The sequence below is a fragment of the Hyperolius riggenbachi genome, chromosome 10, assembly GCF_040937935.1.
Source record: "Hyperolius riggenbachi isolate aHypRig1 chromosome 10, aHypRig1.pri, whole genome shotgun sequence".
Classification (NCBI taxonomy): Eukaryota; Metazoa; Chordata; class Amphibia; order Anura; family Hyperoliidae; genus Hyperolius; species Hyperolius riggenbachi.
In genome coordinates, this window is record NC_090655.1 from 240,774,235 (window position 1) to 240,791,156 (window position 16,922).

General features: G+C 43.6%; 1 protein-coding gene across 1 annotated transcript in view; it reads right to left on the reverse strand.

The window, feature by feature from the left end:
- Positions 1-376: 376 nt before the first annotated feature.
- The window catches only part of LOC137535034 (zinc finger protein 850-like), a 122,357-nt gene continuing 105,811 nt past the window's right edge, over positions 377-16,922 (reverse strand). The window contains exon 11 of the mRNA XM_068256796.1: positions 377-6,699. Within this exon, the coding sequence (XP_068112897.1) occupies positions 5,678-6,699 (1,022 nt within the window). The 3' untranslated portion in view covers positions 377-5,677. The remainder of the gene's footprint in view (positions 6,700-16,922) is intronic.

Here is a 16,922-nt window from a genome sequence, read left to right on the forward strand (position 1 = left end):
CCCCACAGACATCCTGTGCCCGCGCAGCCACTCCCCAATGCTCTGGCCCCGCCTCTGGTTTACTTCGGGAATTTCAGACTTTAAAGTCTGAAAAACACTGCGCCTGCGTTGCTGTGTCCTCACTCTCGCTGATGGCACCAGGAGCGTACTGTGCAGGCCCAGTATGGTCTGTGCCTGCGCCGTGCGCTCCTGGTGACATCAGGGGAAGCGAGGACACAGCAACGCAGGCGCAGTGGTTTTCAGACTTTAAAGTCTGAAATTCCAGAAGTGAACCGGAGACGGGGCTGGAGCATCGGTGAGTGGCTGCGCGGGCACAGGTTGCCTGCGGGGGACCACTAGAAGCCCCGGGTAACTTCAACTCATTTTCCCCTGACCTACCTACAGTATCCCTTTAAGTGTTCGCCGTCTCAAACTGGTTTTTCGACCTCTTGGCTTCTCAGAAGAATTTAACATTAAACAGCAATTTTCTGGCATAATGCTGACAATACATTCTGAAATAATATGGTCGGAATCTGCCTATGAGGAATGTTGTATCATCCACTTTCATTATCAAGTGAATTTCTATCACAGGATACTGTATGTGTACAAATGCAGACATGCATTTACACATACATATCTCCGACAGACAGGTTTCATACAGGCTAGCACAATATATCACAGATTTAAATTCACAGAAGACAAGATATAATTAATATTTAATGTCTATCCCATATGAGCGCATTATTGATGATCTGCATTGAATTAAGCCAGTAGCAATTGTTATGTGTAGGAGTGGCATACTGTCAGTAATCCGGTGCTTACCATGTCAGTCTCTGCTGCCTCCGCTGGCAGCGCATCTGGGACTTCTGGTGCGGCTGGCCGCATAGACAGGATGTCAGCAGCGTCCATGCGGAGATCCGGCCGCATGATACTCAGACTGTAAATGAGGGTGGACGCATGCGCTGGTAGCGTCGCTCCTCTTATGCTCTAAGGAAGCGTGTCAGCGGATCATCTGTCAGCTGACACACATGGCTCCACCTCCGGTTCCTGATTGGCCAAGCGGCTTGGGGGTGTGTTCTCCTACTTACCCGGGCTACTTAAGCGCTGTTCTGACACTTGCTCACTGTCTGCTCTAGCTAACACTTCGCAGTGAAGGCTTCAGACCATAGTCAGTTCCGTGTGTGGCTTGAACCGGCAGGACCCCGGGGATTCCACACTAGCTCAGCTTATATATATATATTGATTATACGTGTGTTTGACCTCTGCCTGTTTCTCTGAATTCTCTTTGCCTGCCGATTTTGTACCTTTGCCAATCTGATCTGTTACCGACCACTGCCTGATTACTCACTTAGATTTTGCCTGCCGATTTTGTACCTGACCAATCTGATCTGTTGCCTACTCGACTTGTCTGACCATTCTCTATATCTGTACTCACTGTTTGTACGGCCTTCTACTGACACTGTCTGTAAGACTTTACCCTTGCAGGGAAAGTTTGATACTTGCCTATCTGCTAGTGCTCTCACACACTAGCAGATCGTTACACATACTTCTCATGCAAACTTACTTGTATTGATGTTCAAATGGTGAGGATTAATGATATAACGTTCATTTATATGGCAAGTAGATTTGGGCATATGTTGAAATATGATGTTATGGATCAATTCTATTATATTTTCCTTGCTTACATTTGCAGGGTTTTAAATAGATTATCTGACGTATCAACATAATATAATACACCTCTCTAATGTGGCAAAAACTGACAGTATATTTTTATATAAATTTTATTACCCTGAGGCATAGCTTGTATTTTTCATCCATCAGATACTAGATAACATTTACTCAGTGCCTATCTTAGACGCTCTGGGAATACTAGCCGGCAAAACCCTCCGACACAGCTGTTCATTCCCTGCGCATGGGAGACCACCTTAGATCTTTATGGGATTACTCTATATCAGGCATGGGCAAACTCGGCTCTCCAGCTGTTACAGAACTACAAGTCCCACAATGCATTTGCCTTTATGAGTCATGACTGTGGCTGCCAGACTCCTGCAATGCATTGTGGGACTTGTAGTTCCTTAACATCTGGGGGTTAAGTTTTCCCATGCCTGCTCTATATGGTAGCTCAACAGTGATTACATCTCCCTACGTCCCACTCGGATGGTGCATACCGATTCACAGCACTTCAATCCAATCTGCTCCTACATTGGATCTAATGTTGGCGACATGAGCAGGAGTTCTACTGGCTCTGTTGATTGAAGTGCTACGACTTGGGAGGTTCTACAGTTGTCTTCCTCGTCCATTGCAGCTGACTACAGACACTGGAGCGGTACAGTATACTGGTGCTGACTGGTGCTTCAGGCCATTTAATTGCAAGCCTCTGTATGTGACGATGTCACGGCGTGCTCAGGTTGCTATACCATTGCACAGCCATACACAGGTTTAGGCTCACATATTGAGTGCAACTGTTGTTTGCTTTGCTGTAAACCGTGAACATACCTTTGCATGTGCTGCTACGCTGCTGAACCGCTTTGCTTATTAACTGACATTCAGCCCATGTTGTGGACTTTGCCAGTCTCCTGTTGCAATATCTTTCTGCATAGAAACTACTGTATTATATTGGATGCTTGCTATTGAGTTTGGTTCCAGAACTATGAGCACTCTGAGAAATTTGAGATGCATGAGATTCCCCTATGAGCAGGAATGTGAACACCTCCCCCCCAATAACTAATTACAACATGATCATCTTCTTTCACGTGGATTAGGTGTGTGGGTATGTGTGTTTTGAGTGTGGGGCGAGCTGGCCAGCCCAGACGTCAGGCTAATGCATACTCTTTTAACTTAAAGCTAATAGGAACCCTGAATTAAATAAAAAAAAAGAGTCAGATATTGACCTAAGGAGAGGGAAGGCTCGGTCCTATTGAGCCATCCCTCTCCTCTACCGGTGGCCCCGGTGCTGTGCTGGCTCCTCCGTTCACATCAAGTTCAGTCCCTAAGGCAACTATTTATGTATTTTTTTATTGTAATTTTTTTTTTTTTATTACAAAAAAAAAATACAAAATCGGGGAGTGTGGGAGGTAATGAGTTAATTTTTAATGTAAAACTAATGTATTTGTATATGAAAAATGCTTTAGGGTGTAGTTTTACTATTTGGCTACAAGATGGCCACAGTAACTTTTTGTTTATGCGACCTGCAAGCGTAGAAAGTATGCTTGCAGGAAGTCTTATGAGGCTGGGAAACTGGGTTTTTTTTTCTTCACAATGATCGCTGCTTCTCATAGAAGCAGCTGATCATTGCGGGGGGCTTAGATCAACGGACGGGAACGTTTTTTCCCGTTCATTGATCTCCGGGCGAGTGGGCGGCGGCGTGCATGAGCGGCGGGAGCGCGCACACGAGCGAGCGGGAGTGCGGGCAGCGGCGGGAGGTGCGGATATCTCCTTCCCTGGGGGTGAAAGGAAAGAAAAAGGGACGGAGATATCCGTACCGCAGGGGATAAAGTGGTTAAATTATGTCCCTATCACCATTTATAGCGCTGATATTTTATTTGGAAATAAAGGTGCATTTTTTCAATTTGCATCATCACTATTTACAAGCTTATAATTAAAAAAAAAATATAGTAATATACTCTCTTGACATGCATATTCAAAAAGTTCAGACCCTTAGGTAACTATTTATGTTGTTTTGTTTTTTTTTAATTGTAATTTTTTTTTTTATTAAAAATTTTATTTGGGTAATTTTTGGTGTGGGAAGTAAACAGTTAATTTTAAATGTAATATAAATGTGTTTATTTTATTAAAAATGTTTGTGGGTGTAGTTTTACTATTTGGCTACAAGATGACCACAGTCAAAAAGTCCTGGAAGTGAACGATCTCGCTTCCAGGAAGCATTAGGAGGACATGAAACTTTTTTTCCGAAAGAAAGACTGCAGCCTCTGATAAGAGGCCATCAGTTTTTCTGCTGGGGACTCAGATCAATGAATGGGAACTATCTTCCCATTCATTGATCTCGGGGCTAACGAAGGGCGGCGGGAGCGCGCCCGGCACAGCAGCATCATGGCAGTCTATCTGGAGGGATATATCTGTCCAGATAGACTTAAAGGGAACCTAGACTGAGTAGGATATGGATTTTTCCTTTTGAAATAATACCAGTTGCCTGACTCTCCTGCTGATCCTGTGTCTCTAATACTTTTAGCCACAACCCCTGAACAAGCATGCAGATCAGGTGCTCTGACTGAAGTCAGAATGGATTAGCTGCATGCTTGTTTCGGGTGTGTGATTCAGTCACAGAGATCAGCAGGACTGCCAGGCAACTGGTATTGTTTAAAGGGAAACATCCATATTCATCTCAGTTTAGGTTCCCTTTAAGTGGTTAAACGAATTTAATAAAGTTATGATATTTTATTAATAACCGATTTTAGTGAATTGATTGGCGTGTACCTTTCCTCTATTAATCCTACCTCATTTTTTTTCAGCTTATTTTATATAAACTGGCTGTCCCTTCTTTGCTAAGCTTTGGGTTACTCTAAACAGTCTTCAGATTTCAATCTACAACAGCAAACTTTGAACATCGGTAAATATAGCCAGTATCTGTTATTTACTAATCTTAAAAACACAAGGTTGATCATACATCAGGTATACTGATAAAGATACTCTCTAAATCTCTTCTGGCAAAACATTACACAACAGGACTGGTTTTCAACTATTTTCAAATGATATTAAATTGGAAATGAACGATATAACATTCATGCAAGCCATCTCACTATAATCACACTTATTAATCACTATGATGAATCATGCAATCTTCAGGATCTGCGCATTCTATATAAAAAGAGAAGAATTAACATATTACAGGTCAAACACAGTATATAGAAAATGGTAGTAAACAGGGTGAGAAGTGTTCATTTTCGGTTCTGAGCTGTAATGCTATCCAGTCCATGCAGCTCTAGTGTGGTTCTGCATTAAAGGACTACTGCAGTAAAAAAAAGTAACCGACAGGTTTTGGACTACTCTATCTCCTCATGGGGGATTCTCAAAAAGTTTACTTTCTTTTCTAAAGCATTTCCTGAATGCTACACTGAAAGCACCACATGTGGCTCAATTTACCTCATGCTATGTGAGTGTGTTAGTGTTACTGAATCAACCCCTACCTGAGTTGCCGTAGGTGGTACATCCTCTGTTTCAAGGTGTTACTGCTGCACCAGGAGAAAAGCTGACCAACCACATGCCTGTATGCAGAATCATTCCAATTTTATAGGAGTTCAACTACTGTTGTGTCATCTGTAAACATTAGAACCTTTACAGGTGGATCAGTGGAGATGCAGCCATTGCTGTACAGAGCATAAAGAAGTGGGGAAAACACACAGCCCTGGGGTGCTCCACTGCTAACTATTAAAAGACCTTAACATATATTTCCCAAGTTTAACCTGCTCTCTCCTGTTGGTCAACAAACTGGTAATCCACTTACAGATGGGTTCAGGTATGCTTAGTTGGAGGGCTTGCTGTGTAGCAGCAATGGTTGTATGGTATAGAATGAAGAGCTAAAATCAACAAATATAATCCTGGCATAAGATCCTGAGGAGTCCAAAACATTTCCCACACTCAGCACATGAATAGGGCTACTCACCAGTGTAATCTCTCATGAATGAAAAGGTCTCACTTCTGAACAAAACATTTCCCACACTAAGCTCATGGATAGGGATTCTCACCAGTGTAACATCTCATGTTTGACAAGGTCTGATTTCTGAACAAAACATTTCCCACACTCAGCACATGAATTCCCACCAGTGTGAGATCTCTCATGTCTGACAAGGGTTTTCTTTTGCCCAAAACATTTCCCACACTTAGCACACGAAAATGGCTTCTCACCAGTGTGTGATCGCTCATGTCTGACAAGGTCTGATTTCTGAACAAAACATTTCCCACACTCAGCACATGAATAGGGCTTCACACCAGTGTGAGATCTCTCATGTTTGACAAGACTTCCTTTCTCTCCAAAACATTTCCCACACTCAGTACATGCATTGGGCTTCTCACCAGTGTGAGATCTCCTGTGTGTGACAAGGCATTTTTTGCACCCAAAGCATTTCCCACACTCAGCACATGAATAGGGCTTCTCACCCGTGTGAGATCTCTCATGAACTAAAAGGTTGGATTTATTCACAAAACATTTTCCACACTCAGCACATGAATAGGACTTCTCACCAGTGTGAAATCTCTTATGACTGACAAGGTTTCGCTTTTGCCCAAAACATTTCCCACACTCAGCACATGAATAAGGCTTTTCACCAGTGTGAGATCTCTCATGTCTGACAAGGTCGAATTTATGAACAAAACATTTCCCACACTCAGCACATGAATGGGGCTTCACACTAGTGTGAGATCGCTCATGTCTGACAAGGTTTTCCTTTTTCTCAAAACATTTCGAACACTCAGCACATGAATAAGGCTTCTCACCATTGTGAGATCTCTCATGTTTAACAAGGTCTGATTTCTGAACAAAACATTTCCCACACTCAGCACATGAATAAGGCTTCTCACCAGTGTGAGATCTCTCATGTTTAACAAGGTCTGATTTCTGAACAAAACATTTCCCACACTCAGCACATGAATAGGGCTTCTCACCCGTGTGAGATCTCTCATGTATGACAAGGTCTGATTTCTTAACAAAACATTTCCCACACTCAGCACATGAATAGGGCTTCACACCAGTGTGAGATTTCTCATGTACTACAAGGGTTCCTTTCTCTCCAAAACATTTCCCACACTCAGCACATGAATAAGGCTTCTCACCAGTGTGAGATCTCTCATGTTTAACAAGGTCTGATTTCTGAACAAAACATTTCCCACACTCAGCACATGAATAGGGCTTCACACCAGTGTGAGATTTCTCATGTACTACAAGGGTTCCTTTCTCTCCAAAACATTTCCCACACTCAGTACATGCATAGGGCTTCTCACCAGTGTGAGTTCTCCTGTGTGTTACAAGGTGTGCTTTGTGCCCAAACCTTTTTCCACACTCAGCACATGAATAGGGCTTCTCACCAGTATAAGATCTCTCATGAAGTAAAAGTTTGGATTTCCAAACAAAACATTTTCCACATTTAGCACATGAATGTCCTATTCCAGTGTGAAATCTCTCATGACTGACAAGGTTTCCCAGTTGCCCAAAACATTTCCCACACTCAGCACATGAATATGGCTTCTCACCAGTGTGAGATCTTTCATGTCTGACAAGCTGTGATTTCCAAACAAAGCATTTCCCACATGTGGAACAGGAATACGATCCTCTAGAAGGGGTAGAGCTTTGCTGGGTAGGAGGCCCCTCGGGTTTAGACAGGTGAAGGGAGTCTGGGGGAATATCTGCAGGAGACTCTTGTCCAATTACATTATCCTCCATTTTACAGTCTGTGGATACAGAGAGATGAGTCTCTGAGAGGTTCCTGATGCTGGGACTCCGCCCTGCAAATAGAGAAACAACATCACTTCCTGTTAGAGAATTATGAGGGGAGGAACAATTATCATTAGGGATGGTCAGTGAGCTGCTGACAATTTCAAATTGATGCAAAGTTGATGCAGATTGGAAATGGGCCAGATGCAGCGCCTGCATAACTTTGAATATAATTAGCATATCATTTGCAGCATCTCAGAGGCATTGGCATGTCACTGACCATTAATAAATTGCAGCCTGACAGAGAACTGCAGAAGGTTGTGCTCGTTACAGTCAGCCAATCACATGATAATAACTTTGCTTTGTATATACATTTTCTGTATCTTGGAATTTGTATAATGAAATTAATTTCCTGAGAAATGTGATTAGCTGCATACAATTTGCATTATATTTGCATACAAGTCAGTTATTTGCATCTCATTAACCCTCCCTACACATAAAGCATTGGCCATACATGGTAAAGCAGCAAACTGTAGAGCTTGATGAGACAATGGAAGCAATACGTTACTCTTGTGACAACAGACCTACTTATAGCAAGAAATCTGTGTTATATTTGTGGAGCAATGTGGTGTCACTTACACATTCTTCTTACCATTGTATCCTCCAGTGTTCTCCCCAGAAATGTTTTCCAGCCGGGTGGCATGAAAAAGTAGCCGGGTGGCGTGCGAGGGGGGGGGGGGGGGATGCAACTATGCTTACAGAATAAAGAGAGGATGAGGTGGCAAGCTGATGTACCTGCTAAGTACACAAAATACAATTTTCTGACAGATTTACTGTCAGATCGATTATTCCCAACATATCCGATCTGATTTTCGATTTTCTGTTCACTTCTATAGGAAATCGTGCGGAAATCAGAATGGACATGTTGGGAACAGGGCTGTGGAGTCAGTCCAAAAATCCACCGACTCCGACTCCTCAGTTTAGGATTCCTCCGACTCCGACTCCTCGACTCCGACTCCTCTAATTTGCATATTACAATTTTGTTGATTAAAGGTATGTAACATGAAATCCGTCTCTTAACTGCCAACGCTTAGGAATTTTACAAGACAACTGAAGTGAGAAGGATATGTAGACTACTATATTTATTCCCTTTAGACTAAAACTAGTCCTTGGTAAGAGTACTTGTAAAAGGTACAAACCGGAACAAAGAACATCTATCAGGCCCTAGGCAATGTAAGTGTGGGTACATGTAAGAATGATGTGCAGGTACTCTGCAGGGGAATGAGGAGATTCTTCCTCTATTACACATTCTTCATGCACAATCTGAACAAGGTTTATGGGTGACAGACAACACCTCTGTGTTCAATATGCACAGCATTCTCAGTGGATTCCCTGCAGCTCTGTGGGGAGTGCATATGTAGAGTATAGTACTACTGTGTAACAAAGTAAACCTGAGACAGATGAAATTAAAGTTTTATACATACCTGGGGCTTCCTCCAGCCGCCTTCAGGATAATCAGTCCCTCGTTGTCCTCCTCCACCACCTGGATCTTCTGCTATGAGTCCAGGTACTTAGACCTGTCGGGCGTAGTGCGCATGCACACACTCCGCCACCAGGAGCATACTACACCTGTGCAGCACTATTGCGCAGGTGCAGAACGCTCCTGGCTGTGGGAGGGGCATGTGACCGGACTGCTCTGACTGGCTGAATTACCAGGACTCATAGCAGAAGATCCGGGTGGTGGAGGACAGCGAGGGACTGATTAGCCTGAAGGGTGCTGGAGGAAGCCCCAGGTATCTCAGGTAGCCTTTAATTTGTAGTCACCAAACCAAATTTTAACAACATATCAAATTATTTGATTTCATCAGCAAAGGGAGTGCATACATTTGCATAAATCAGCATCAGTTCAGAATTATTTCCATCTCATTGACCATCTCTATTAGTGACACAGCTACACATCAGGCTTTATTCTTACAGCATAGATGTTATTTAGTATATATAAGAGATTCCTGTGTACACATCATATATACAGTCACAATCAGATATGTATATCTGACCTTAAAAATACGGGGACTGCTTTATTGAAGCAGCACAAGTAACTAATTTTGATTGGTTTATTTCATTTTTGTGGACTAAGCACAGCTATTACTGTATATATACACTGTATATATACATTATTTTTAATGACTATTATCTGAGAAATAGAACATTTTATCATATTTTCTATTTTAATTACAGTTACAAATTCATTAGGAGTCGGAGTCGGTGCATTTTTTCCCGACTCCAGGCACCCAAAATTGCCCGACTCCACGATTCCGACTCCACGACTCCACAGCCCTGGTTGGGAATAATCGATCTGACAGTAAATCTGTCAGAAAATTGCATTGTGTGTACCCAGCATTAGGGAGAGATTGTTTCAGATTAATGTGCTCAGGTCCTTTTTTAAGCAGACCTGAACACAGAACTTCCTCTCTGCTCTAAAAGATGCACAACAGCATAATAACCTTTAAAGAAAAACATGTTTTTGTTACAGCTGATACAAATCCTGCAAAAAATCTGCAGTGTGTCTCCTTCCTGCTTTCTTGGAAGCAGACATGTTAACATTCGGTGCTTTTCAAATGAGCTTATTTGCAGTCATTTGACACAGAAAGAGATCAAATTACACAGGCTTTTCTCTCTAAATACAAGGTGCATTTCTCTGTTTTCTTCTGTCCTGTGCAAGAGTTCAGCTCCACTAAGTTCCTGCAGTGTGAAAGGGGAGAGGCAGCACTACAGACACGATACAAGCTGGGGCCAGGGGGAAACACACACAGCAGGAGACAGTGCACAGGACGCTGCCTTACAGACAGCAGATCACTAAACATGCTGTGCATGGCTGTGTCTCCTCTGCCCCCAAAGCAAATAAATAAACATGCAGAGGTCTGAGGTGGCATCACTTCTCCTGATCTCCGTGCCTTCCCCCCAGCTGGATTAAACCAGCAGCTGCTGTATTCAACTAGCAGTCCTTATTGTGTGTAGTTGCCACGACTACAGCTATTCCAGGTGTACTCAACCTGATATTTTGCCGGTGCCAAGTCCCAAACCGGACCGCTCACACGGTTTTGAGGTAACCTCCAAACAAAGAAAAGAGATGGCACTCCACTGGCTGCAATTCAAATTGCTATATTCAGGAACAAGACATTACATGTAACAGATAAACTCCTTCATCAGATGTCAACTACTCAGGCATGTTGTTTACCTGCAGTATGGGGGAGAAAGGAGAGACTACATGAGCCGCTCTGAGGCTGTTCTGGACTGTCAGACCCACGTGGCTCTCATCTCACTCCTGGAAACTGCTGCTGTGTGGGCGTTTTTTGCTTTGCTGCGTCTCTCTTTTCAATGACGAGTGTGAGAAGCACCGTTATAAAATAGATCCCATTACTCAGAGAGCAGTAGGGAGAATCGGAGCAGGAGTCCCGCCCCTTACAACCCGCCCAGCCAATCCCTCCCTGTCTCACCAGAACACTTGAGCTGACAGGCAGAGGAGCGCTCCTGCAGTGTACAGCGTCAGCCTTTGCTATTGTGCGAGGCTGGCGCTGATTGAAAGCAGGCAACGGAGAGCTCCTATGTGAAGTTTACTAAGATTTACAGCACTGGATTTTAGAAGCCCCAGGCGAGCACATGACAACAGGCGGGCGGGGCTTCAAATCAGCCGGGCGGCCCGCCCACCTAATTAGCCCTGGGGAGAACACTGATCCTCCTGTCACCCATATGCCCCTTGTAATGTACCTTTATCTCTCTCTTGTTCCTAACTGTGCAGATACAGATATTGTGACGTTACACAACACCAAATTATAGGAGCGGTGAGGTAGAGCAATTACCTCACTTATACCATGGAGACACAAAACCACTAATACTTCTGTAGCTGGATATAAATACATACATAAATACACATATATAAATACACATATATAATATATATATATATATATATATATATATATATATATATATATATATATATATATATATATATATATATATATATATATATATATATATATATATATATATATATATATATATATATATATATACACACACACACACAGTATAGCCATATCTCTCCTCCCATTCTTCTGACTAATAAGTAACCAAACTGCTACAGCTCCTATTGGACAGATTAGTGGGGGGCAGGGAAAGGGCATGTCTAGAAATCACTGGGCCCCCCTGTAAAACTTGGGATACCCCCGTCCACCTTTGTAACAAACTTGACATGACCCAATTTTTATTTTATTAATTCATTAGCATTGCACATAGAGTTGTGTGGAAGGTATTACTGCTCTTGCTGCTTCCTCTGTCCCTCCCATTTCCAGTTGGCTCAGCGATTATGAATCCTGTATACAGGAAGTGGATGTGAATGAGCAGATTGTGGCTGCGCATGCACAAGTCCATGACCCCCACATGTCCAGTAACAGGAATGACTCATGCATGTCTTCTTTCCTTCATACACAAGCAGCTCCTGTTACTGGGAATGTGCCGCTCATGAAGTCACGCCTACTCACAGGAAATGTGCACGCTCCTTGTGTCTTCCCGTATAAAGGATATGACTGCCCTCTACAGGACAAGAGAGGAAGTGCCAATGCTAACAGGTTCCATACTCCTCTATAAACACTCCCAACTATTTCACTTAAAAACAATTATGTGGCCAGAATGTCATGGCAGGCAGATAATTCCACTGAACTCCAGCTGTATTACCGGGTCTTGCCCTTACCATCCATGCTACTCCCCCACCAGATCTGATGTCCAGGTGTAGTAAGAAGTCAGGTGCCAGGACTAAAGACTCCGGCACTGCTGACATTGCACGGCTCTTCCAGAACACCCGCTCTGCCTCTCATAACAGTGATGAGGACAAGATGGCGCCGGGCACTTCCAGAACTACAAACAACAAGGTATGCAGAGCTCCGCAAACTGCCACCTCCCCTACACACTCGGCAAGCTCTAGGGCTGACTCACCAGATCGTATGAGGTGCAGCCCTCTACAAAAGCTGACCTTGACCGCATGCTGTCACGAATGGGAATCGATCATTCATTCAGAGCTAGCAGGCCTCAGAACAGACATTGTGCACATAGGACATAGGGTTAAGGCCATGGAGAAGAGAGTCCTGGCACATGATGTGACCCTAGTGGACATCTCTTCCAGCCTAACAGACCATAGTCACCTTATCAGGCAAGTCATATATTAGCAGGAAGATCAAGAAAACCGCAACAGATGGAATAATGTCTGCCTTAAAGGGCTCCCTGAAGCTACTTTGCACAAGGATCTTCCCTCTGTTGTCCATGTCATTTTCAATAGGATCCTAGGCAAACTTGAATCCACTCATATCCAGTTTAATCGATTTCACAGAGCTCTCAGGCCATGTGGCCGTTCTGATGCTGCTCCAAGGCATGTGATCTGCACACTCCACTATTACACAGGGAAGGAGGAACTCCTTAGCAAAATGCGGTCTCTGAATGAGTAACAGTTTGATTTACCTGCTATAAAAGTTTTTCCAGACCTGGCCTATGAAACTCTCCAACAGCACAGGACCCTGCGACCTCTTCTGGATGCTCTACGGGCTTGCAACATTCAGTATCGTTGGGGCTTCCCTTTTACTTTGTTGGTGTGCCATGAGGGGAATCACACACTCTTAGATTTTCCTGAGGAACTCCCTAGTTTCTTTGCAGCCTTGGGACTTGCCTTAATATCGGTTCAAGATTGATGTCCTAGATTGACAGACCTTTGTTTCACTGCTCCTCTGCTAATCTTAACCACTTGCCGACCGCACGCTTATACCGTGCGTCGGCAAAGTGGCAGCTGCAGGACCAGCGACGCAGTACTGCGTCGCCAGCTGCAGGCTGATTAATCAGGAAGCAGCCGCTCGCGCGAGCGGCTGCTTCCTGTCAATTCACGGCGGGGGGCTCCGTGAATAGCCTGCGGGCCGCCGATGGCGGCTCGCAGGCTAAATGTAAACACAAGCGGAAATAATCCGCTTTGTTTACATTGTACGGCGCTGCTGCGCAGCAGCGCCGTAAGGCAGATCGGCGATCCCCGGCCAATCAGCGGCCGGGGATCGCCGCCATGTGACAGGGGACGTCCTGTCACTGGCTGCACAGGACGGATAGCGTCCTGTGCAGCCCGGATCACCGGGGAGGGGACAGGTAGGAGAGGGAGGGGGGAATTTCGCCGCGGAGGGGGGCTTTGAGGTGCCCCCCCCCGCTAAATGCCTGCAGGCAGGAGCGATCAGACCCACCCTGCACATCATCCCCATAGGGGGGAAAAAAGGGGGGCGATCTGATCGCTCTGTGTGCCCTCTGATCTGTGCTGGGGGCTGCAGAGCCCACCCAGCACAGATCCCATTAAACAGCGCTGGTCCTTAAGGGGGGGTAAAGGGTGGGTCCTCAAGTGGTTAAAAGAAACAGAACTCTAAACCGGAACCCCCACCAGCCTCTCTCAAAACTCCCCACACTGAAATATCAGCATAATAACTCATCTCTGTCCTGCTCACGTTATTGGTGTATTCGTCCTTAGCCTTATGGTTTCCTTATCTGATAAATGTTATCTTATCAGATGTTGGGCTTGAATCACTACAGCAGCGCAGCTTAATGACTACAGGGAGTGTTAAGGTGCGTACACATGCACTACAGCAGCCAACGACGGGTCCGACTGCACCTCCCGCTGGGCGGGTTTTCAGCAGACAATAGTGCGTGTGTACGCCGGGCGCGTGTACAGCCTTATCAGCCGCCGACAGTGCGTACACACGCACTACAATCTGCTGAAAGTCCGCCGAGTGGGAGGTGCCGACGGACCCGTCGTTTGCTTCTGTAGTGCGTGTGTACGCACCCTTACACTTCTCTGTGTATGCTATGCAGCTATAGCGAGCACAGTCTAATTACGCTGGCCTCAATTAGTTTAAGGTACACTTCGTTACATTTAACGATCGCTCCACTTAACCCACCTGGAGCCAGGCAGGTCCAGTAGTTTTAAAGAACAATATTTCTGCACTCTGATTGGTCCAGTAACCTGCCTGTCACTTGAGCATTTGTTCTAGTGTGTTACAAGGTGGCTGCCTGGAACTGGCAGGGAGATTGGGGAACATTTGATAGTGCTGACCTTTTTGACAGCAACATAGTAAACAAGTAATTTATGGCTCATTTTACTCTAGAAAAAACGTACTTCTTATTTGTTTATTCTTGATCAAGAAGAGCAAAAGTGAGTGCACACCATAAAAACTGCCCGATACTGACTTATCAACTTACGGAAAGAAACAGATTCAAGTATATAATCCACTTTAAGGATAGAAATACCAGGAGCAGCTCACTTGTATCATAAAAACCTCAACACTTTAATCATAAATCTTCTAAAAGGGGTTCTTTCGCGAATGAGGAAAAAAATAAAAAGTGGTTTATGCATAAACTATTAAACATCCTTCTAAAATAGTGTAAAGTTTTTTTTAAAAAAATGAATGGTTTCATCAATACAACATGTAATATAAATAGTGGCGGATGACGGACTGGGAGGCTAATCCATTTGTTAAGGGTGTTTTTTTTTTTACTTTCATTTCGCAACCATAACTCCTGCCTAAGTAGTTTTCAGTGGTATAACCCACTTCTAGCAGGAATCGCTATTGTAGCCCTAACAGCTGACCTCTGCTGAGCTCCTTAACCACTTCAGCCTTCAGTCATTTTCACTTTATGCTTCCGAGCAATGTTCACCTCCCATTCATTAGCCTATAACTTTATCACTACTTATCACAATGAACTGATCTATGTCTCGTTTTTTCCGCCACCAATTAGGCTTTCTTTGGGGGGTACATTTTGCTAAGAGCCACTTTACTGTAAAATGCATTTTAACAGGAAGAATAAGGAAAAACAGAAAAAATGCATTATTTCTCAGTTTTCGGCCATTATAGTTTTAAAATAATACATGCCTCCACAATTAAAACTCACGTATTGTATGTGCCCATTTCTCCCGGTTATTACACCGTTTAAATTATGTCCCCATCACAATGTATGGCGACAATATTTTACTTGGAAATAAAAGTGCATTTTTTCCGTTTTGCATCCATCACTATTTACAAGCTTATAATTAAAAAAATATATAAATATTTCATGTTTACATAGATATTTAAAAAGTTCAGACCCTTAGGTAAATATTTGTGTTTTTTTTGTTTTTTTTTTAATTGTAATGCTTTTTTTTTTTTATTATTAAACATTTTATGAGGGTATTTTTGGGAGGGTGGGATGCAAATCAATTTTTTTAGGACATATTGGTCTATTTTTTAATTTTTTTTGCATTTTCCTGCAGTTAGCTTTTTGGCCACAAGATGGCAGCCATGAGTTTGTTTACAATGACGTCACTCTAAGCATAACACAGACGCTTAGAGTGACGTCGGGGGAAATAGGAACAGAAAAACATCAGCTTCCGTGCGAAGCTGACGGTTTTTCTCGGGGGGAGAGCAATCAGTGATCGGGCTCCATAGCCCGATTCACTGATTGCCTGGCTAGCGAACCGCGGGCCGGGAGTGCGCGTGCACACGCGCGATCGGCCGCGGGGGCGCGCGGCAGCGCACATGGCCTCCTGGGCGTAGCTAGTACGTCCAGGAGGCCAAAGTAGTTAATATGTGTTTACATTGTTGCCAGGCAACCACACAGACCCCATGGAGGGAGTCCTTTGTGCAAAGAGTCATAAGCTGCTGGGAGAATGAGCCAGAATCAGTCCCATCTACACCATATGATTCTTTGTCAGATTTGATTCAATATAATTCGATTCATTGATTCAATTTGATTCAATCTGACATGTCCGATTCATGATTTGATTCAAATTGAATCGAATCATGAATCGGACATGTCAGATTGAATCAAATTGAATCGAATCATATTGAATCGAATCTGACAAAGAATCATGGTGTAGATGGGACGGATTCTGGCTCATTCTCCCAGCAGCTTATGACTCTTTTTACAAAGGACTCCGTGCACCGAGGTCTGTGTGGTTGCCTGGCAACAATGTAAACACATATTGAGGAGCTCAGCAGAGGTCAGCTGTTATAGCTGTAAAGGTGATTCCTGCTAGAAGTGGGTTATACCACTGAAAACTACGTAAGCAGCAGTTATGGTTGTGAAATGAAAGTTAAATAAAAAACCACCCTTAACAAATGGATTAGCCTCCCAGTCCATAATCCGTCACTATTTACATTACATGTTGTATTGATGAAACCATTCATTTTTAAAAAAAACTTTTTACACTATTTTAGAAGGATGTTTAATAGTTTATGCATAAACCACTTTTTATTTTTTTCCTCATTCGCGAAAGAACTCCATTAAGAACAGTCAAGCAATGTAGCAGTATAATTGTTAGATAATACTTATCGCTTCCAAAGAGCAGCAATGCAGCGTATCAAAGAGGTCATGAGGAGGTGCAAAGGGGTAACGGTATTTCGCTAGTATATGGCTCCACCCACATCATGTAAAGGCCACGCCCACAAAGGGCTACATGTGCTGAAAAGGTTGAGAATCACTGCATCATTCTCAAGGTGCACCT